Source organism: Leucoraja erinacea, chromosome 3 (assembly GCF_028641065.1).
Source record: "Leucoraja erinacea ecotype New England chromosome 3, Leri_hhj_1, whole genome shotgun sequence".
NCBI classification, from domain to species: Eukaryota; Metazoa; Chordata; class Chondrichthyes; order Rajiformes; family Rajidae; genus Leucoraja; species Leucoraja erinaceus.
The window spans coordinates 105,362,950-105,387,550 of record NC_073379.1 but is presented as its reverse complement, the minus strand read 5'-3'; the positions used below and the strand labels follow the sequence as shown (position 1 = coordinate 105,387,550).

At 43.2% G+C, this 24,601-nt stretch overlaps 1 protein-coding gene across 1 annotated transcript in view; it reads left to right on the top strand.

Annotated features, from left to right (window-relative positions):
- Positions 1–24,601, top strand: part of LOC129695907 (adhesion G-protein coupled receptor V1-like) — a 491,758-nt gene that overhangs the window by 235,782 nt on the left and 231,375 nt on the right. Inside the window, exons 65-68 of the mRNA XM_055633356.1 lie at positions 3,636–3,784; positions 6,792–6,990; positions 7,861–8,080; positions 20,835–21,074. Coding sequence (XP_055489331.1) covers positions 3,636–3,784; positions 6,792–6,990; positions 7,861–8,080; positions 20,835–21,074 — 808 coding nt within the window. The remainder of the gene's footprint in view (positions 1–3,635; positions 3,785–6,791; positions 6,991–7,860; positions 8,081–20,834; positions 21,075–24,601) is intronic.

The following is a 24,601-nucleotide window of genomic DNA, read 5'->3' as shown; positions in this document are numbered from 1 at the left end:
GTTTTTAGGAAGCTACAACGAACTACAATAATGATAATAATAATAATAATAATAATAATAATAATAATATCTTTTATTGACATTGCACATAAGCGCAACGAGATTTGGTATGCAGCTTCCATCCGATGTCATAACTTAAATAACTAATAAAATTTAGATTTAGATACCCCGAGAAACATGGTTTGTAAAAAAAACAGTAAAATAGTCAAAAAGGTTCAAACAGACTGAAGTGCAGATGTGTCTGTGCGACGTGACCATCCGAGGGAGACAGTCCAGGGTGATGGGGGGCACTCAGCAGGGCCGGTTCAGAGCCGCTATAGCTCTGGGAATGAAGCTGTTCCTGAGTCTGGAGGTTCGGGCGTAGAAGGCCTTGTAACGTCTGCCGGAGGGAAGTAGTTTGAACAGTCCATTACAAGGGTGCGAGGAGTCTTTATGGATGCTGACGGCTTTCCTGAGGCACCGTGTGTGGTAGATGCCCTCCAAGGCTGGTAGTGGTGTCCCAATGATCCTCTGCGCTCTGTGGACGACGCGCTGAAGAGCTCTCCTCTCCGCCTCCGTGCAGCTGAGATACCACACAGAGATGCCATACGTTAATATGCTCTCTGTCGTGCAGCGGTAGAAGGTTGTCAGCAACTGTTGGGGCAGACCATTCTTTTTTAATGTTCTCAGGAACAATAGTCATTGCTGTGCCTTCTTGACCAACGCAGCGGTGTTGGTGGACCATGTGAGGTCCTCTGAAATGTGAGTGCCCAGAAACTTAAAGCTGGACACTCTCTCCACACTCTCAATGATTTTCACGGAGATCTGTATGTGCTGGACAAAGAGAAACTATAATTGAAAGTTTTTTCCAAGAATCTGTTGAACTGGTGTGTAAGAAGGAACTGCAGATGCTGGTTTAAACCGAAGATAGACATAAAAAGCTGGAGTAACTCAGCGGGACAGGCAGCTAATCTGGAGAGAAGGAATGGGTGACTTTTCGGTTCGAGCTGCTTCTTCAGACAAGGGTCTCGACCCGAAACGTCACCCATTCTTTCTCTGCCTGTCCCTCTGAGTTACTCCAGCTTTTTGTGCCCATCATCAGTTGAACAGGCTTCTACTTGAATTTGTTTTCAGTTCCTACTCTATCCAAAATTGTTGAATTATATTTTTTTTAAACTTACATTAATGACCCCTAGTATCGGGCTACTGGTGTTTGTAGAAACTACTATTTAAGTGCATTTGTGGATATAGATAATCAATCCCTTTGTATTTATAGTCCTTTAAGAAGTTGACTTGGATCAATTTCTGGTTTTGTGAACATGATCTTCCTGCTCCCACCAACTTAGAAATAATTGATTTTTTTTTTGAAGCAATGTTAATTGGCTTATTTATATTTGGCGAATGGAAATGTGGGATGCTATCCTTAACCCAATTATTAAGATAATTTAATTTTATAATTGCACAGGGATATTTTCCATTCAACATGCTTTAGTTTTCCATTTTGAATGTTGAACGGAGCTTTTTACAGCTTTAATCACCATTTATATTTTTAATTACAGATAACATCATTATAACCAGAATTGTGAATCAGCATTAATTACACAGTGGAGATTCAGCTAGTTTTTTGAATATGGAGGGTGTGGTTTAAATTTATATTATAAATTTCATGAGAAAATAATTTCCCCTGACGTGTAGGAAGGAATGGCAGATGTTGGTTCAAACCGATGGTAGACACAAAATGCTGGAGTAACTCAGCGGGTCAGGCAGCATCTCTGGGGATGAAGGAATGGGTGACGTTTCGGGTTGATCCTTCCACTGACTGATTTCTCCTGATGTTCTGAGTCTGTAAGTAGAGTAAAATTTAAATGGAGGGCACATCAGGAATTTCATCATTGAGGAAATTGGATGCACAGCGAGACAAAAAGATAATAATAGCCCGTGATATGAGCAGGGAAGTTACTGTAAAAATATATGTTTTTATAAATTGGCTGTCATATCAGTCTCATATATTAATTATGAGCCATTCATGACATAGAAACATAGAAAATTGGTGCAGGAGTAGGCCATTCGGCCCTTCGAGCCTGCACTACCATTCAATATGATCATGGCTGATCATCCAACTCGGTATCCTGTACCTGCTTTCTCTCCATACCCCCTGATACCTTTACCCACAAGGGCCACATCTAACTCCTTCTTAAATATAGCCAATGAACTGGCCTCAACTACCTTCTGTGGCAGCGAATTCCAGAGATTCACCACTCTCCGTGTGAAAAATGTTTTTCTCATCTCGGTCCTAAAAGATTTCCCCTTTATCCTTAAACTGTGACCTGGACTTCCCCGACATCGGGAACAATCTTCCTGCATCTAGCCTGTCCAACCCCTTAAGAATTTTGTAAGTTTCGATAAGATCCCCCCTCAATCTTCTAAATTCTATCGAGTACAAGGGGAAAAAAGAAATATATTTCACAGGTTGCAACTGGCCGCTGAAATCTATTGCCTGCAATTCCTGTGCCTGTTGAAGAAGATGGTAGTGATTTAGTGGGGGATCCAATGTGTAGAAAGACAGTTCCTCAAACTGAAGCTCAGTGATTCTGCGCTTGAGGGTCTGCTGGTGTCACTGGAATATAAGGGAGGTTGAGAGTTTACTAAATTGTATGTTACAGACGGGATGGCGGGACTGTCATATGCTGAGAGAATGGAGCGGCTGGGCTTGTATACGTTGGAATGTAGAAGGATGAGAGGATATCTTATTGAAACGTCCTTCGCTCATACATAGATGCTGCTGAACCCGCTGAGTTTCTCCAGCTTTTTTGTATACCTAAGATTATTAAGGGTCTGGACACGCTAGAGGCAGGAAACATGTTCCCGATGTTGGGGGAGTCCAGAACCAGGGCCACTGTTTAAGAATAAGGGGTAAGCCGATTAGAACGAAGATTAGGAAACACTTTTTCACACAGAGAGTTGTGAGTCTGTGGAATTCTCTGCCTCAGAGGACGGTGGAGGCCAGTTCTCAGGAAACTTTCAAGAGAGAGCTAGATAGGGCTCTTGAAGATAGCAGAGTCAGGGGATATGGGGAGAAGGCAGGAATGGGGTACTGATTGGGGATGATCAGCCATGATCACATTGAATGGCGATGCTGGCTTGAAGGGCCGAATGGCCTAATCCAATAACTGTGCAGAAACGTAAGAACTGCAGGGACCTTCAGATGGGTGCCTTTCTCAAATGTCTAGTCAGTGTTTGGGTCTGTAGGAAGATCTTAACCCGAAACGTCACCCGTTCCTTCTCTCCCGTGATGCTGCCTGTCCCGTTGAGTTACTCTAGCATTTTATGTCTGTGTTCGAGACTGCAGAGGGTGACACCTAGAAGGAATGACATCCAGAACTTTGAACAAAGAGGCAGAATGCACAAAGTGCAAACAGAAGAAAGTCACATGTTCCATGATGTCTACGTCAGCTCTTGAAATCCAACTAATCCCAATCCATTCATCTTGCCCTAAAGCCTTGCAAGCGTTACCTTCTCAAACATGTATCTAATTCCCCTTTAAAAGTCGCTAATCAATCTATAGCCTTTTTAGATACTACATTTTAAATCAGCGGAGGTTATTCAGGATTTTTCTTGATCATGTTACAACTGATTACCCTTCTGTATTTATACAGTTCTCATGACTTCGCCATCAGAGATCCTGGCCTTCAACCAGATCAACCTCCCATTTTGGGTAACATCTCGTCCATTAGGATTGTGATACGAACAAATGACAATGCAGAAGGTATTATAGAATTTGAGCCACAATTCCTCAGCATAGAAGGTAAGATCTGTGTTTCTCTTGATATGCTGTTGATAGAGAATATGAGCCGAGAATTTCTATGGTGCTTGTGGTGGTGTGTGTGAAATGGGTTGTCCGTGACTGGCCAAGGAATGAAGGGGAATTGTGATGTTAGTAAGAGATTGTAAGAGACTGGGTGAGCTCAGTGTGATCAGAGATCAATGCGTATTATAGAAGGGAGGTCTAAGAATCTCCGCAATCTGATGACTAAAAGCCGCTGCTGTACCGTGTAATTATTTTTACTGGCCAGAAAACCGATATCGATACAATACCATAGTGATACCAATACACAGTATTTTGGGGGATTTTTACTGTCTGCTTGATGCTGCGCACGCAATACAAAATGGCGAGTGCGTGTTTGAATTGCTGACGGACGATGATTTATCAACATTTCTGGAAGAATCTGGTGCTGCCAGTACCAAAAAATCAATAAAGCTTGGATTCTCTAAGTTGGAAAGTTTTTTGCAAAGCTCAAAAATGTCGATTTGGTAGACATTTCAAGTGACAAAACATCGCAACTGGACAAACTGCTTTATAATAATGGGGTGAAAAAAGTTTTCAAAAACCCAAAATCTGCTATTTTTCAAATCATGCGTCAGGTAATTATGGAAAATCACAGATTTCTAGGTTTTTTGAACTTTTTCCCCCCCCTATTCTATAAAGCAGATGATGCACAGGTCTATTTCGTGCTTCGGTGGAATTGCGGTTGAGGCCGGTTCTCTGGATACTTTCAAGAGTGAGCTAGATAGGGCTCTTAAAGATAGCGGAGTCAGGGGATATGGGGAGAAGACAGGAACGGGGTACTGATTGGGGATGATCAGCCATGATCACATTGAATGGCGGTGCTGACTCGAAGAGCCGAATGGCCTACTCCTACACCTATTGTCTATTCACCCAACCTGACCAAGTTACCCTGCATCCTCATCGCATCCTCTTCACAGTTCACACTGCCGCCCAGCTTTGTGTCATCTGCAAATTTGCTAATGTTACTTTTAATTCCTTCATCTAAATCAATAATGTATATTGTCAATAGCTGTGGTCCCAGCACCGAGCCTTGCGGTACCCCACTAGTCACTGCCTGCCATTCTGAAAGGGACCCATTAATCCCAACTCTTTGTTTCCTGTCTGCCAACTAATTTTCTGTCCATGTCGATACCCTACCCCCAATACCATGTGCTCTAATTTTGCCCATTAATCTCCCGTGTGGGACCTTATCGAAGACTTTCTGAAAGTCCAGGCATACTAGGTCCACTGGCCCTCCCCTGTTACTGGTGTAGACTTAGTGACCTCTTGATTTAGTTTCCTATCCATCATTTCATGGCTGACTAGATCATTTTTATTCACCGCCACAGTCCTACACAATCCTCAACTCCTTCATTACCTCGACTACCAACGTTAATTTCAGCCTGAATATTCTTAATAACGCAGTAGATAAGGATATCTCACATACGAAGGTTCACATATCTCATGCTTCTGAGAAACTACTTTTTTTTCTCATCTCGATCTTTATTTTATGCCTTCTTATTGTGCCCTCTTATGTAGCTGATCCCGCTCTGTATTCAGTCTTTTAAGTCTCAGGTTTTTAATGTGATCATCTTGTTTATCTCATTAAGATCTTTAGGATTCTGAGGGGGAGAATGCCATTTGTTTGCATCTTTCCTCTTAAGCCAATGCCGCCTTCTTCGAATTAATCTGGTGAACCTTTGTGACACCATCAAGTATATCCTTGCTAAATCACACTTCATGAGTGAATTCACCAAATGTCTGTACCAATTGCAGGAAGATGTTCTCCTTACACTTTGCCCCCTGTACAATAAAGATCAATATCCAATTTGCCGCCATAATTAAGTACTCTGACTTTTCCCTGCGATCTCATGCCATTTATATAAAATGTTATTTTCTGGATAAGCAGTCAGGATTGTGACATGGCAATGGGCAGGACACTGGTTTCTAGGGTAAGAGGCTGTGACCATGGAACCTGGAGAACCACCAAAGAGTTGCCACTCTTAAAGACAACGCCTCCGAGAAAAACTCGCCCTGCTCTGGCGGGTTCCCTTTATATTAGCAATACAGCACGCCTTTAATGCATTGTGGCAATCTAAGATACCATAAGTGGCCATCAATGTATTATTTATGTATGGACTAATATCATGGAAGTAGTTTGACTTTATTGCAAATGATCCATGCGCTCTTTGAGAAGCTGCAGTTGGTTAGTTTGCTTACCTTTCCGGTGAATTTGAAGGATCTCTCAGAAATAGTTTTGGTTGTATTTTCCAATGGATTTCCAGTACAGATCTTGTTTGTGGATCCGCTTCAAAACCAAATAGGAATATAGGGATCACTGCTGCACTGATTATGTTTTGTGCCAGATCTGAAGGCTTGATCTTCAAATATTATTTTTCTCAATGCAATTGAGTTAGGTCTTTATTCTCTGGAGCGCAGAAGGTTAAGGGGGGACTTGATAGAGGTCTTTAAAATGATGAGAGGGATAGACAGAGTTGATGTGGACAAGCTTTTCCCTTTGAGAATAGGGAAGATTCAAACAAGAGGACATGACTTCAGAGTTAAGGGACAGAAGTTTAGGGGTAATATGAGGGGGAACTTCTTTACTCAGAGAGTGGTAGTGGTGTGGAATGAGCTTCCAGTGGAAGTGGTGGAGGCAGGTTCGTTGGTATCATTTAAAAATAAATTGGATAGGCATATGGATGAGAAGGGAATGGAGGGTTATGGTATGAGTGCAGGCAGGTGGGACTAAGGGGAAAAAAGTTGTTCGGCACGGACTTGTAGGGCCGAGATGGCCTGTTTCCGTGCTGTAATTGTTATATGGTTGTTATATGGTTATATGTCTTAATTAAATCTTGCTCTCTGTGCATAACGATAACACACACCATTTAGCTACTAGTTACAATTAATAATTGTGACTTGCATTGGGCTTCAGTTTTTTTCAAAATTAAAGATTAAGGGTCATTATTTCACTCTAATTATACAGTTGAAGAAGACATTGGAATGCTTGGAATTCCCTTGGTAAGGAAAATGGGGACGTATGGAATTGTCACGGCAGACTTTGTTTCTCATGCTGCCACCGCTCATTATGGAGCTGATTATATTCTTCCGAATGGGACAATCACATTCTACCATGGACAAAATCGGAGTTTTATAAATGTGACCATTATTGCTGACATAGAAAGGTAAGGGAAAACACGTGCTGAGGTACCAAAATGTTAGTATTTGTATCTGATCTGAATATTGGAGTGACCAGCCATGAATTTGACTCGTACATGAACTTCTTGTGATCTCTACTACATTTGTTGTGAATACGGATTTCCAGCGTAATTTCAATTTGGATTATTTGCTGTCAGGACTAACCCTGCCGCTCTTCGTGTTTCCATTGTGTTCCATTTGGCATTAGCATGTCTCTGAATCCATCCTTCAAATGGTCTAGGAGAAAGTTGACCTTCACCACCCCCCCCCATCTTTCCCCACCCTCTCCCTTGCCAACCCCTCCTCCCCATTTATCACCCTTGTGGTGCGTGGGTCTCAAAAGGAGGCACGAAGTCCAGTGTTTGAGAAGCACCTTTATTCTATTCCTCCTGGTTGAAGGGAAGACGAAACCAGAGGAAGATGGCACCCAAACCCTGCCTTTTAAACCCTCCGGCTGAGGGCCGCCTCCGGACTGCACCACTCCTGTGCCGAGGGGTTCGGCAGTATACTGGCACGACCCTCAGGAGCCGCCACACCCTCTTTGTTTCCGTGCCAATCCTCTTGGACTGACTGCTAATTAGCTTAAAATGTAGCAATAAGTAACTACAGATGCTGGAATATAGTGTGTGCTACCATGACTGTCTGTTCTCACGGAAACAAATAGCCCCCTATTGTGCTCGTCCTTGTACCTTTACTATCCCCTCTACACTTTGTAAATATATTTGACATCAAGCCTTAACATTGTAATGGTTATGCAACTAATCTATGCATTATTAAGCCTTTTTGCATGATAATTACATTTACCGTGAAATTTTAAAGTGGGCGAAGGCTGGCATTTGTGGTTTGGTTCTCTCCAGTGAATCCGAGGAGCAGTTTGAAATCCAGTTGATAGCAGTCAACGGAGGAGCAATCCTTGGAAACCATCTCACCAGCAGAGTAACCATCCGCAAAAGTGACTCCATTAGCGGACTTATTCGGTTCCAAAATCTGACTCAACAAGTCATCCCGAATCCCAACACAACACAGAAATTATTGCTGGTGCTGGAAAGGGTTGGAGGACATACGGGAGATGTGCAGGTAGGCTCAGAATATCCTTGTATAATTGTATGTTCCTGATAAATAACTAGTCAGGAGTTTTGGTCTCCTAATCTGAGGAAAGACATTCTTGCCATAGAGGGAGTACAGAGAAGGTTCACCCGACTGATTCCTGGGATGGCAGGACTTTCATATGAAGAAAGACTCGGCTTGTACTCGCTAGAATTTAGAAGATTGAGGGGGATCTCATAGAAACTTACAAAATTCTTAAGGGGTTGGACAGGCTAGATGCAGGAAGATTGTTCCCGATGTTGGGGAAGTCCAGAACAAGGGGGTCACAGTTTAAGGATAAGGGGGAAGTCGTTTAGGACCGAGATGAGAAAAACATTTTTCACACAGAGAGTGGTGAATCTCTGGAATTCTCTGCCACAGAAGGCAGTTGAGGCCAGTTCATTGGCTATATTTAAGAGGAAGTTAGATGTGGCCCTTGTGGCTAAAGGGATCAGAGGGTATGGAGAGAAGACAGGTACAGGATACTGAGTTGGATGATCAGCCATGATCATATTGAATGGCGGTGCAGGCTCGAAGGGCCGAATGGCCTACTCCTGCACCCATTATCTGTTTCTAGTCTTTTTGTTTGGCTGCAGGATGATTATTGACCCGGATACTGGGGAAAAGATCCGTTACTTTTCTTTGAAAACATTTGGACCATGGAGCATAAAAGCAGATCCTTGGCTTACCATGTCCTTCATCCTATTTGCCAGCACTTGGTCCATAGCCTAATATGGCTTGCCGATTAATGTGCTTGACTGGATGCTTTTTTAAAGTTATGAAAATACCTGCCTCCGCTCTCTCGGGCAGTAACTTCCAGATACTAACTATCCTTGGGTGAAAAAAAATCATGCTTTCTTAGCTTCTTATCATTAAACCTGAGCCCATGTTTTTTTTTTAGTTTTGGTTTCATCTGCTTTGGGGAAAAACATTTCTACTCGCTGACCTAGGACCCTCATCTTTTTGTATACCTTCATCAGTGACCCATCACTTCACTCCACGCTAAAACAAACCCACCTTTTCCAATTTCACCCCCGTCTTTGAAATGCTTAATTTGGGGTAACATTCTGGTGAATCTACAGGGCCTGTCCCACGAGCATGCGACTGCATGCGGCAAGCGCGACCTAACGTGGTCGCTTGAGCCGTACGGTCTTGCGTGGCCGGTCCCACTTCGATCGCCGGAACCGTATGGAGTTGTGCGGAGCTGGTCCCGACATCGCGCGGGGCTCCGAAAAACTGACCGTGTTCAAAAATTCCGCGCGGCAACAGCCTGCCGGCCCGCAGCCGTCTCGATGCCGTACGCAGCGTCTTGATGCCGTATGTCACGCGTGAACTTCCCACGGACTTCGCTCGAACTTCACGTCACTCACTCAACCTCCGCGCGGCCCCCGCATCCGGTTTGGTCGAGCTCACCGCATGCAGGTCGCATGCTGGTGGGACCGGCCCTGACTTTGCACCTCCTCCAGCGCAGATTCCGGTTCTGTTCGCCATCAGCCGACTTCGCTTTCATGAGACAGACCCTTACTTTGCACATCTCCATTGCATAATTTTGTAAATTGAGCGTTTAATGAAAACTGAAAATTTCTAAATGGATTGCGATGTGTGTAAATTGTGGTCTAAAAACAGGATTGCGATTGTATATGGGCAATTAAATTGTATGCTGAACATAAACTGGTGTCTTTTTGATTCAAGGCTATCTTATTGAATTCAAAGTGCTTAAGACAATGGGATAGTTATTAACTAAGGCATTATTAGTGTTTGCAGCATCTCAAGAATAAATAATCCACACCCACTTAAGCATAAACCTTGAAGTTGTTTATAATTTGTAGAGTATGTTTGTTCAGCTATAATGAGAAGCCAACCAGCATCACCGCTCCCTTCAGAAGGCAGATCAGTTGGTTAGTCATTTGGAAGAAAATTAAGCAACACAAATGTGAGTTTACCATTTGCGTCATTGAGTCTGCCACGCCATTCAACAAGAACATGGCGAATTCAAACGTTCCTTTTCCCACTCTCTCCCCAGATCCCTCAATTGCCTTGGTAGTTCAAATGCCTGCCAATCTCCAGGCATAATTCAATATTCAACAATCCATTGCTTTCTAAACTAGACAATTCCAAAGGACCCTTTGAGAATATAAATTCATTTGTATGGCTATCTTACTGTCGTACAAAATTAAAAAAAAAGCACAAAACACAGAAGTCCACGACACATCATCCCCGCAGCGGCACCAAAGTTCCCCACTGTGAGGGAAGGAACCAAAGTCCAGTCCACCTCCTCGTTGATCTTCCCAGATGCCCACCCATGGTCGGGGGTTCCCGAGCACCCAGTAGTCGCTGCTGCGGGTGGCCCGATGTTCAGGCACTCTCGCCGGGAATGATGGACCCCGACGTCGAATGGGAGAACATCTTCAGCGGCCCGGACCTCTAAATTGGCTACCTCCCACCGAAGTCCACAGGCCGAGCTGTGCGGAGATTCGCGCTGGTGACCCCCGACAAAGGGTCGCAGGACTCCGCGATGTTGGTCAGCGCCGCCCGTGTTGGCAGCTCCGCGAACCACAGCTCTGCGACGTCGATGCAGCAGGCCCAACACCTGAAGGTACTCCTCAGGTTGACAAGTGTGTCATGGAGGGGGTGACCAGTATCAAGTCAAGTCAATTCAAGTTTATTTGTCACATACACATACGAGATGTGCAGTGAAATGAAAGTGGCAATGCTCGCGGACTTTTGTGCAAAAGACAAACAACCAAACAACCAAACAAACTATAAACACAATCATAACACACATATTCTTTTACATAATAAATAATGGAAGGGAAAACGTTCAGTAGAGTTAGTCCTCACTCAGCTCCACTGGCTCCCTGTGCACCACCGGATTAACTACAAGATTTTACTGCTGACCTTCAAAGCCCTACACCACCTTGCTCCCCAATACCGCTCTGACCTGCTGCTACCATACACTCCTTCACGGTCACTTCGTTCCTCCTCAGCTGCAATTTTAACTGTCCCCACATTTAGACTCGAATTGCCTATCGATCTGGGAAGAAAACTCCTTCTCAAAACTCTCCGTTCTCACCGCATGGCAACAGAGGCGTTTGCCTGACCGTAGCAGCTGGAACAGTCCGTTGCAGGGGTGGAAGGGGTCTCCCATGATTTTATTTGCTCTGGAGTTGCACCTCCTGTTGTATAGTTCCTGCAGGGGGGCGAGTGAAGTTCCCATAGTGCGTTCGGCCGAACGCACTACTCTCTGCAGAGCCTTCTTGTCCTTGGCAGAGCAATATAAACCAAGATAAGATAAACAAAGATAAAGATATGTGTCCGAAAAAATATTTTAAAATCCAATCTTTTATTGGTGGATTCAAATAATTTATCACTGACCAGATTAGCTACTTTTCTTGTTATATTATTTGACTTTGGTTATGATTTTTTTTTTTTTTAATCGAACTTTTTATGCTGCTCATTTAATCGCACATCATCACTCAGGAAACATCTAATGCTCAAGGAACATACGAGAACTCAATGTAATGTTATTTTGCTGTTCATTGAACCTGTGGTCATGGATGCATGTTGAAAGGTGGCCAGAAGAGGTCATTATTTATTCTAGGCAGTCTTAAACCCAGGACTGTTAATACACCTATCCATCCCACTTTATAACTCAGCAGCTCAGAACTCATTACTCATAACAGCTCATAACTTTAAAACTCATTATTTTTCTACTTGGCATAATGTGTGTACCATTTATTAAAACTTGACACTTGCAACAAAAGTACAAAATAATAAAACCTAAAATCCATTTGAATTATTTATTATTAAATAAATGTATATTAAAAAATTCAAGGCTCAGTTCAGCTCAGAATATTTTCTTCTTCTTCTTCTTTCGTGTGGCGTGCACAGCCTAAAGTTGTTGGACAACTTGTTCTATTTGATCTTCCGTTTGTGCACGTCGAGTTGATTGCATTAGTCGAAACAGGGCGGACCACGTGAAGGTTGCAATCTTCCGCCCCTGAATATTTTCTTAAAAACAAACCAATAAGTACTAACTAATGCAATCAAATGGTTCTTTGGGATATTTGTTTTGCTTCCTCAAAATAAGTATTGGTAGTTATTTAAACAACTATTAAAACCTGCAGATTCTATTTTATTCCAGATCCACAATGGCATTCAACAGGCAATGTGTTTCATTTTCGGCCTCTCTCACCATAATGTTAATGAATAATTGTCCAATTGTAAATCGGCGTACATAATAGACTTTGATGTGGATGGGTGAATAAGAACAAAGAACAAGAACAAGAAATTGTCAGAAATGCTGTACTCCTTAAACCCAGCAGTAACCTAATTAGGAAAGAGACAAAATGCTGGAGTATCTCAATGGGTCAGGCAGCATCCCTGGAGAACATGGACAGGCAATGTTTTGGGTTTGGACCGTCTTCAGACTGGAGTGCTAACCTATTTAGCATTGGTGTTCCAGTTGGTAGTGGGAAGACTAGCCTTAGGCTAAGAATGATATTGATCAGCCTGTAAATTGGACAGGACAATGACAGATGGAAATTAATTCTGTTCAGTGTGAGGTGATACATTTTAGGAGTTTAATGAGGGCAGTTTCATATACAGTGAATGATAGGGCCCAGGGACAATTGAGGAAGAAAGGAAATGGTGTATAAATATTCTGACGAGGGGAGCAAAATTAAACTGGTGTAGAAAGTCTACAGATTAATGGCCTTCATTAATCGAACATAAGAAGACAGAGCCCTTGGTATAACGTTATCAAACTGGTTAAGCCATTGTTGGAATGTTGTGTGCAGTTTTTGACAACACTAGATGTGAAAGAATTTATAATTGCAATTTGTACAACTTTCTCAAAATCCAATTTCGATAGCCATTAATTATCGGCGATGATTTGAAGGTATAGCCTAACACACTCACGACACACATAAGACAGCACAGATTAATCTTCCAGATGTCGTTTCTTGATTAATTAGTCATTTATTGAAGTAATATAAAACAAAGAATTGACATAACTTTCCTCTTCTTAACCACTGTTCCATTCACGTCATTTAAATAACATAAAAGCTTCTTATAGAAACATAGAAAATAGGTGCAGGAGTAGGCCATTCAGCCCTTCGAGCCTGCACCGCCATTCAATATGATCATGGCTGATCATCCAACTCGGTATCCTGTACCTGCCTTCTCTCCATACCCCCTGATCCCTTTAGCCACAAGGGCCACATCTAACTCCCTCTTAAATATAGCCAATGAACTGGCCTCAACTACCTTCTGTGGCAGAGAGTTTCAGAGATTCACCACTCTCTGTGAAAAAACATGTTTTTCTCATCTCGGTCCTAAAGGATTTCCCCTTTATCCTTAAACTGTGACCCCTTGTCCTGGACTTCCCCAACATCGGGAACAATCTTCCTGCATCTAGCCTGTCCAACCCCTTAAGGTATGTCATCTCATAACATGTGTGTCATGATCATGGTAGAAATCTATCTCCCCTCATACTCTGACACAAACTAAACCTTCTAATCTGCGAGTCTGTGCGAGACTCCTCTAACAAAAGACCCCTACTACCTATCAAATCCCACCTACAAAAGTACAGGCAGATAGCTGAAACTAAAAATATCAACCATGATAATAATATCAATAATAATATACTTAAGCTTAATGACTCCTACAGAATTGGTTGCATAGAAAAGCTTGCAGAAGAGTTTCATTGACGAGAAGTTACTGGATAGGCTGGCTTTGTTTTGAACAGAATGGCTTGGAGCACAAGACACTGAGGGGAGAACTGACTGAGGTGCACAGAATTATGAGATCATTGTAAGAATTGTTTCCATGTGGTGGAGATATCTAGAACAGAGGGCATAGGTTTGATGTGAGGAGTAAGAGGTTTGAAGGATCTTTGGGAGAAATCGTTCACCCAGATGGCCGTTGCAATCTGAGTTGGGTTTAGTTTATTGCCACGTGTATCGAGGTACAGTGAAAAGCTTTTGTTGCATGCTAACCAGTCAGCAGTAAGACAATACATGATTACAACTGAGCCATTCACAGTGTACAGATACATGATAAAGGGAATAATGTGAATAATGTTTAGTGCAAGTAAAGTCTGATCAAAGATAGTCCGAGAGTCTCCACTGAGTAGATAATAGATTGTAGATAGTCCGGTAGGCGGCGCGGCTCTGGCCAGCAGCGGCCTCTGCAGCCTGTCCGCGTTTTTATTATTTTTTGTCTGTGTTTTTATGTAGTTTTTGTTATTTTATGTTGGGGTGTGTGTGTGTGTGTGGGGGGGGGGTGGGGTGGGAGGGGGGGGGGGGGAAACTTTTTTGAATCTCTCCCTGCACTGGAGACCCGACCTTTTCTCGTCGGGTCTCAGGTGTCGTTGAGGCCGCAACGAGGAGCGGCCTACAACAGGAAGAAGCCGGGGACTTAGGTGTCGACTCACCGTTGCCGTCGCGGAGCTGGCCGAGTCCGGAGCGGGTGGAGCGGTGGAGGAGCACTGCTGCTGCTGCTGCTGCTGCTGCTACCGGAGAGTCGGAGGCTGCTGCTGCAGGTCTGCGGACGACGGCATCGGGAGCCCACGGCTCCCTGGAGGGAGACCGCTTTTCGGGGCTTCTGCAACGGCGAATTCTCCCGCCCGAGTTGCGGGGTTGAAGAGCTCCTGGAGCGGGGCCTGACATCACTGCCCCGCGCGGCTGGAATGGCCGCGGACTCTGCGAGCGCACACCGGGGGCTCCAACACCAAGACCTGGTGTGCGACCTCGCACCACCCGACGTGGCTTTAATGGCCGCGGGACAATCGCCATCGCCAGCCGGGGGCTATGACTTTGACTCTGACATCGGGGGGGGGGAGAGTGCAGTGGAGAGATAAGTTTATTTGGCCTTCCATCACAGCTATGTGATGGATGTTTATGTTAAATGTAATTATGTTGTGTCTGGGGTCTATTTGTGTGTAATGTATGGCTGCAGAAACGGCATTTCGTTTGGACCTCCAGGGGTCCAAATGACAATTAAATTGACTCTCTTGACTCTCTTGAGATTGCTCTCTAGTTGTGGTAGGATGGTTCAGGTGCCTGATAACAGCTGCCTCTGAATCTGGAGGTGTGCGTTTTCATACTTCTCTTCCTTTTTTCGAGAGGGGAGAGGGGAGAAGGGGGAGTAGCCGGCGTGTGACTCAGCCTTCATTGTGCTGGTGGCCTTGCCAAGATAGTGTGAAATATAAATGGAATCAATGGAAGGGAGGTTGGTTTGTGTGATGGTCTGGGATGCGCCTACAATTCGCTGCAATTTCTTGCGATCTTGGTTGGAGCCATTCCCAAACCATGCTGTGATGCAGCCGGATAAAGTGCTAACCACGGCACATTGGGAATGCCCTGCCTGAGAAAGATGTGGAGTCAGGTGATCTCTTTCCATCTTTCCTTCTTTACTCAGAGAGTGGTGGCTGTGTGGAATGAGCTTCCACTGAAGGTGGTGGAGGCAGGTTCGTTATTATCATTTAAAAATAAATTAGATAGTTATATGGACGGGAAAGGAATGGAAGGTTATGGTCTGAGCGCAGGTATATGGGACTAGGGGAGAATACGTGTTCGGCACGGACTAGAAGGGTCGAGGTGGCCTGTTTCCGTGCTGTAATTGTTATATGGTTATATGGTATCTCATAACCTTTAAGCAGCATTTGGATGAGGACTTGAATCACCAAGGCATAATAGGCTATGGACCAAGTGCTAGTTGATTGTATTAATTTGGTCAGGTAGTTGTGCTCAGCATGTGCATGAAGGCCCAAAGAACCTGTTTTAATTTGCATGACTCCATTTCACCAGGAGTTGGTTCCACATCGCTCTCTTGGTTGTGGAGCCCTAACAAGTACATGACCCTCATACTTTAACAAACAAAATGCATCTGCTCTGGCTACATGTTGTTCTGACTGGAACTTAGTGCAAACACTTACCATCTGCTGGCATTCCTGTGGCAACAAAGCAGTGATCTTTTTGTCACATAGCTTGCTCTTGCCTCTCAACATCAGCCTCCATGGGCAATCTCTGCTCATTGACCCAATAGTTCACTCCACTGATGATGGGGTCAATTTAGCCATTCCATACAAGTTGGAACACCAGCAAAGGGCTTCGCCCTCAACTACGTTCCTGGCAGAGCCAAGATTCACAGCTGTGCAATGCTTAGTGCAACTCCCTATCTAAAGTTGGACTGATTGTTATTAGCGCTGGTTCTACTGGTCCATTATTTTCTAAGAATGCAACTGCTAAATGAGGTTCCGGTGTATAGGCATGTTTTAAATGGTAGCATTATTGAACCAATACAAAGAGCTTGCTGGGACGTGCGCTGTCTGTACAGTACCAATTAACCAGCCTCTTGCCATAGAGGGAGTACAGCGAAGGTTCACCAGACTGATTCCTGGAACGTCAGGACTTTCATATGAAGAAAGACTGGATAAACTCGGCTTGTACTCGCTAGAATTTAGAAAATTGAGGGGGGATCTCATAGAAACTTACAAAATTCTTAAGAGGTTGGACAGGCTAGATGCAGGAAGATTGTTCCCGATGTTAGGGAAGTCCAGAACAAGGGGTCACAGTTTAAGGATAAAGGGGAAATCTTTTAAGACTGAGATGAGAAAAAACATTTTTTACACAGAGAGTGGTGAATCTCTGGAATTCTCTGCCACAGAATGTAGTTGAGGCCAGTTCATTGGCTATATTTAAGAGGGAGTTAGATGTGGCTCGTGGCTATAGGTATCAGGGGGTATGGTTAGAAGGCAGGTACAGGATACTGAGTTGGATGATCAGCCATGATCATATTGAATGGCCGTGCAGGCTCGAAGGGCCGAATGGCCTACTCCTGCACCTATTTTCTATGTTTCTATGTAACAGAAATACTGTTTGTATGTAACAGAAATACTGATACTTAAGCACATGGCATTGGGGGTTCAGTATTAATGTGGATAGAGAACTGGCTGGCAAACAGGAAGCAAAGAGTAGGAGTAAACAGGTCCTTTTCACAATGGCAGGCAGTGACTAGTGGGGTACCGCAAGGCTCAGTATTGGGACCCCAGCTATTTACAATATATATTAATGATCTGGATGAGGGAATTGAAGGCAATATCTCCAAGTTTGCGGATGACACTAAGCTGGGGGGCAGTGTTAGCTGTGAGGAGGATGCTAGGAGACTGCAAGGTGACTTGGATAGGCTGGGTGAGTGGGCAAATGTTTGGCAGATGCAGTATAATGTGGATAAATGTGAGGTTATCCATTTTGGTGGCAAAAAACAGGAAAGCAGATTATTATCTAAATGGTGGCCGATTGGGAAAGGGGGAGATGCAGCGAGACCTGGGTGTCATGGTACACCAGTCATTGAAGGTGCAGCAGGCAGTAAAGAAAGCGAATGGTATGTTGGCTTTCATAGCAAGAATATTTGAGTATAGGAGCAGGGAGGTTCTACTGCAGTTGTACAGGGTCTTGGTGAGACCACACCTGGAGTATTGCGTTTTTTTGGTCTCCAAATCTGAGGAAGGACATTATTGCCATAGAGGGAGTGCAGAGAAGGTTCACCAGACTGATTCCTGGGATGTCAGGACTGTCTTATGAAGAAAGACTGGATAGACTTGGTTTATACTCTCTAGAATTTAGGAGATTGAGAGGGGATCTTATAGAAACTTACAAAATTCTTAAGGGGTTGGACAGGCTAGATGCAGGAAGATTGTTCCCGATGTTGGGGAAGTCCAGGACAAGGGGTCACAGCTTAAGGATAAGGGGGAAATCCTTTAAAACCGAGATGAGGAGAACTTTTTTCACACAGAGAGTGGTGAATCTCTGGAACTCTCTGCCACAGAGGGTAGTTGAGGCCAGTTCATTGGCTATATTTAAGAGGGAGTTAGATGTGGCCCTTGTGGCCAAGGGGATCAGAGGGTATGGAGAGAAGGCAGGTACGGGATACTGAGTTGGATGATCAGCCATGATCATATTGAATGGCGGTGCAGGCTCGAAGGGCCGAATGGCCTACTCCTGCACCTAATTTCTATGTTTCTATGTTTGTATGTAATAGACACAAAATGCTGGAGTAACTCGGCAGGTCAGGCAGCACCTTTGGAGAAAAGTAATATGTGACATTCCTTCTTCAGACTGAGAGTTGGGGGAGAGGGAAAATGATAGGTATTCATTTCACAGCAGAACAATACAGAGCCGGCATCGATGGCCAAGGAGACCACAATGGTCCATTGTTGGCTGTGGAGGAGGTGATAGGGATGGGAAACAAACAGTGAAATGAGCAGAACAATTCGGGTGGGGGGAGGAATGGAGAGAGAGGGAATGCAAGGTTTACTTGAAATTAGAGCAATCAATATTCCCACTGCTTGGTTGTAAGCTGCCCAAGCCACCAATGTGCTGTTCTTCCAATTTGTATGTCTGACAGTGGAGGAGGGAAAAACACTGTAATATTTGCTCTGCTGATGGTGTTTGGGTGGTGAACAATGTATCTTGCAAAGGAAAGTAACCCACTCTTACCCCCACTCTCTGGACATAGTTCCCCAAGGTCTGCTGATGGGGAGGGAATATGAGCCTCGCACAGTGTGTGCATTCTTTCCCAGATTTATAGCACAATGCCATGGACACTGACAACAAACTACACAACACGTCAGCTGTAAGTCCCAGCATCAGAATCTGAGGTTGGTGATGTATGATCCTATTACAGTGACTGAAACTCGACCATCATACATGGGAAATACAAAGCCACTGCTGTTAATAGTATTTAGTTGATGCATTTATTTGCAGCACAAAATAAGAATGCATATGTTGCATTGGAAAAAACAGATATTCACATACTATTTCGCCAACTGGACAAACACAAGCCAAATGAGCAGATTCTCCAGGCCAAAACTGGGTCAGTGGAAATGCTACTCTTAGTTCAATTAGTTCTGGAGATACATAGATAAAGCAGGGCTTGAAATCATTGGGACAAGTTCCAGGAACTGCCTCTTCCCCATGTTGTTGACTGATGGGCACGATAAATTCTGGGAAGTTGCAGCCTATTTACTCCTCAACTCACGAGCTTCTAAACATTGCAGAAGAAAATCAACACCATGAACAAACCTTTGATTAAACTTGGCGACTGATGCCCCCCCGTGAAAAGGAGAAATAGGTAAAGTTGAAGAGAAACTTGGCAGGAGCCTTTCAAAGTGAGTAAAGTGGGGAGAAGGGAAGGGGTGATAGCAGATGTTGTTTGGTAAGAGAAGGGGTCACAGTTTAAGGATAAAGGGGAAATCTTTTAGGACTGAGATGAGAAAAAAACATTTATTACACAGAGTGGTGAATCTCTGGAATTCTCTGCCACAGAATATAGTTGAGGCCAGTTTGTTGGCTATATTTAAGAGGGAGTTGGATGTGGTCCTTGTGGTTAAAGGGATCAGGGGGTATGAAGAGAAGGCAGGTACAGGATACTGAGTTGGATGATTTTATTTATTTATTTATTTATTTTATTTATTCCGAACAAGTAAAGACATTAAAGACATTAATGGTAACAAAATCGAAATTATCAAACAATTGGACATTACAATCAATATTTACAAGCAATGAAAAGAACAAAAAGCAAATTTCCAATGTCCAACTCTGTGTCTGTACAAGCTCGAAAAGGAGTGAGTAGAAGAATAACATTAAATCTCACCCCTTTTCCCCAACACTTCCACCATATTTAAAAATCAATTAATAAATAATAATAATAATACTACCCCAGGCAAGCCATGATCATATTGAATGGCGGTGCAGGCTCGAAGGGCCGAATGGCCTACCCCTGCACCTATTTTCTATGTTCCTATGAATCTATGTAAAAATAGCTTTGAGTGATAGAAGCTATTGCTATGGATAGTACCAAGGAACTGAGGAAATTAAAGTAATGAGATTAGGGAGCTGTGGAATGGACCAGGGGCATTCCCGACTGAGAAAAGAAGATTAAGGAGCAATTGTATTAATGTGTTCAAGACAATTAAAGGAATTGACAGGCTTGATAGAGAGCACTAATTTTCTCTGATAGGAATGTTCAGGTTAAGTGCGTGTAACCTTAATGTCAGAGATAAGCTATTTGGGAAATATTTCTTAGAAGGTTAATGGAAATCTGGAACTCAGTCCCTCAAATATCTGTGAGCCAAAATCAATTGAGAAAATTCAAAATGAAGCAACGTTGAGGTATTGACCAGTTGTGAGAGGTGAAATAACCTTGAAGAGACCACATGATTTACTATTCCTGATTTCAGATGTGACCAAATGTATCAAAATGATGCAGATATGTGAAGAGAGAGGGCAACTCAGTGAAGGCTGGGGACATTTCTATGTAATTAAATCAGCACAAATGTGGCAGTTTTAGGTGCAAAGCCAAAGGAAATAGATCTAATCCACAATATTTTAATTAAATGATTGGAGCTCTCTGCATATATATTTAATATGAATTGCATTTCCTTACTCCTGATGTCAAAGATGCTTCTATGTACAAGGTTAATTTTACTCATTTGTGCTACTGGCAAAGTGTCTCATCCATAAATGAGAATTTCTTTCTTTTTTTTGGCATCGTGCAGTTTATTTTGACCATTTAAATGGTGGCTGGAATATTATGCAGCGCAAACTGTAAATTCAAAACTGTCAAAATGCTCGATGGCAAACTCATCAGAAATTGGAGCTTCAGATGAATTTTCTGGGAACATGTTCACTGCCTGCTTCTGTAATCCTATAACCTTAGATTTTTTTTTTTCTCTCACTAGATAAAATGGAACATTTTGGGTCCAAACTCAGAAACAATCTTGCCATCATCCAATGCAGACATAGGTGAGCCTGTGAATGGAACTTTCTACTTTAGAGACGGGGAGGTCGGTAACAGAATCATTGAACTGAACATCTTGCCACATGGAGAACTTGAAATTCAGGAGACTTTCATCATCCAACTTGGCCTAGATATTGGAGAAGCTGAAATTGATCGTGCAGATGGGAAAGTGTTTTTGACTGTAAGTAACTATGTAAATATAATACTTTTTGAACTTTTTGAACTGTAAAATTTTGTTGGTAATTCTTTTGAGTTGGCATTAGTGCCATAGAGTCATACCTTGTGGAGACAGGCCCAACTTGCCCACACCAGACAACATGTCCCAGCTACACTAGTCCCATAAGCCTGCATTTGACCCATATCCCTCCAAACCTATGGTTGTTTTATTTGGTTGCATTTTTGAATTCCAGGAAATATGCTTAAATATGTACAAAATATGTTTAAATATGTACAAAAATTGAAAGTTGTATGTTATTACTTTGTAAATCATTGACTGCAGTTTAGCAGCTTGGAAAATGAACCATTTCATTTCCAATTCTGCCTTGGAAATTGAACATGAAGCCATTATGTAAATTTGAACATGATTGTAATTATTTCCAGTGGACACCTCACCCTCGCTCATTGGGAAGTGGAATCTGATACTATTTACCTTAATTGAAGCTATAATGTACAACCTATGATGTCCATTGATGGCTGCTAGTAAAGTGAGAGCACCTCTCATAGAAACATAGAAATTAGGTGCTGGAGTAGGCCATCCGGCCCTTCGAGCCTGCACCGCCATTCAATATGATCATGGCTGATCATCCAACTCAATATCCCGTACCTGCCTTCTCTCCATACCCCCTGATCCCCTTAGTCACAAGGGCCACATGTAACTTCCTCTTAAATATAGCCAATGAACTGGCCTCAACTACCCTCTGTGGCAGAGAGTTCCAGAGATTCACCGCTCTCTGTGTGAAAAAAGTTCTTCTCATCTCGGTTTTAAAGGATTTCCCCCTTATCCTTAAGCTGTGACCCCTTGTCCTGGACTTCCCTAACATCGGGAACAATCTTCCTGCATCTAGCCTGTCCAACCCCTTAAGAATTTTGTAAGTTTCTATAAGATCCCCTCTCAATCTTCTAAATTCTAGAGAGTATAAACCAAGTCTATCCAGTCTTTCTTCATAAGACAGTCCTGACATCCCAGGAATCAGTCTGGTGAACCGTCTCTGCACTCCCTCTATGGCAATAATGTCCTTCCTCAGATTTGGAGACCAAAACTGTACGCAATACTCCAGGTGTGGTCTCACCAAGACCCTGTACAACTGCAGTAGAACCTCCCTGCTCCTATACTCAAATCCTTTTGCAATGAAAGCTAACATACCATTCGCTTTCTTTACTGCCTGCTGCACCTGCATGCCTACCTTCAATGACTGGTGTACCATGACACCCAGGTCTCGCTGCATCTCCCCCTTTCCCAATCGGCCACCATTTAGATAATAGTCTGCTTTCCCCATTTTTGCCACCAAAATGGATAACCTCACATTTATCCACATTATACTGCATCTGCCAAACATTTGCCCACTCACCCAGCCTATCCAAGTCACCTTGCAGTCTCCTAGCATCCTCCTCACAGCTAACACTGCCCCCCAGCTTAGTGTCATCCGCAAACTTGGAGATATTGCCTTCAATTCCCTCATCCAGATCATTAATATATATTGTAAATAGCTGGGGTCCCAGCACTGAGCCTTGCGGTACCCCCACTAGTCACTGCCTGCCATTGTGAAAAGGACCCGTTTACTCCTACTCTTTGCTTCCTGTTTGCCAGCCAGTTCTCTATCCACATCAATACTGAACCCCCAATGCCTTGTGCTTTAAGTTGGTATACTAATCTCTTATGTGGGACCTTGTCGAAAGCCTTCTGGAAGTCCAGATACACCACATCCACTGGTTCTCCCCTATCCACGCTACTAGTTACATCCTAGAAAAATTCTATAAGATTCGTCTGACATGATTTACCTTTCGTAAATCCATGCTGACTTTGTCCAATGATTTCACCACTTTCCAAATGTGCTGCTATCCCATCTTTAATAACTGACTCTAGCAGTTTCTCCACTACCGATGTTAGACTAACTGGTCTGCAATTCTCCATTTTCTCTCTCCCTCCCTTCTTAAAAAGTGGGGTTACGTTTGCTACCCGCCAATCTTCAGGAACTACTCCAGAATCTAAAGAGTTTTGAAAGATTATTACTAATGCATCCACTATTTCTGGAGCTACTTCCTTAAGTACTCTGGGATGCAGCCTATCTGGCCCTGGGGATTTATCGGCCTTTAATCCATTCAATTTACCCAACACCACTTCCCGGCTAACCTGGATTTTACTCAATTCCTCCAACTCCTTTGACCCGCAGTCCCCTGCTATTTCCGGCAAATTATTTATGTCTTCCTTAGTGAAGACGGAACCAAAGTAGTTATTCAATTGGTCCGCCATATCCTGGTTCCCCATGATCAACTCACCTGTTTCTGACTGCAAGGGACCTACATTTGTTTTAACTAATCTCTTTCTTTTCACATATCTATAAAATCTTTTGCAGTCAGTTTTTATGTTCCCTGCCAGTTTTCTTTCATAATCTATTTTTCCTTTCCTAATTAAGCCCTTTGTCCTCCTCTGCTGGTCTTTGAATTTCTCCCAGTCCTCCGGTATGCTGCTTTATCTGGCTAATTTGTACGCATCATCCTTCGCTTTGATACTATCCCTGATTTCCCTTGTTATCCATGGATGTACTACCTTCCCTGATTTATTCTTTTGCCAAACTGGGATGAACAATTTTTGTAGTTCATCCATGCAGTCTTTAAATGTCTTCCATTGCATATCCACCGTCAACCCTTTTAGAATTAATTGCCAGTCAATCTTGGCCAATTCACGTCTCATACGCTCAAAGTTACCTTTCTTTAAGTTCAGAACCATTGTTTCTGAATTAACAATGTCACTCTCCATCCTAATGAAGAACTCAACCATATTATGGTCACTCTTGCCCAAGGGGGCACGTACAACAAGACTGCTAACTAACCCTTTCTCATTACTCAATACCCAGTCTAAAATAGCCTGCTCTCTCGTTGGTTCCTCTACATGTTGATTTAGATAACTATCCCGCATACATTCCAAGAAATCCTCTTCCTCAGCACCCCTGCCAATTTGATTCACCCAACCTATATGTAGATTGAAGTCACCCATTATAACTGTTTTGCCTTTGTCGCACGCATTCCTAATTTCCTGTTTGATACCATCTCCAACTTCACTACTACTGTTAGGTGGCCTGTACACAACACCCACCAGCGTTTTCTGCCCCTTAGTGTTTTGCAGCTCTACCCATACCGATTCCACATCCTCCAAACTAATGTCCTTCCTTTCCATTGCATTAATCCCCTCTCTAATCAGTAACGCTACCCCACCTCCTTTTCCTTTCTGTCTATCCCTCCTGAATATTGAATATCCCTGGATGTTCAGCTCCCAGCCTTGGTCACCCTGGAGCCATGTCTCAGTGATCCCAACTATATCATAGTCATTAATAGCTAACTGCACATTCAACTCATCCACCTTATTACGAATGCTCCTTGCATTGAGACACAAAGCCTTCAGGCTTGTTTTTACAACACTCTTACCCCTTATACAATTATGTTGAAAAGTGGCCCTTTTTGATTTTTGCCCTGGTTTTGTCTGCCTGCCAC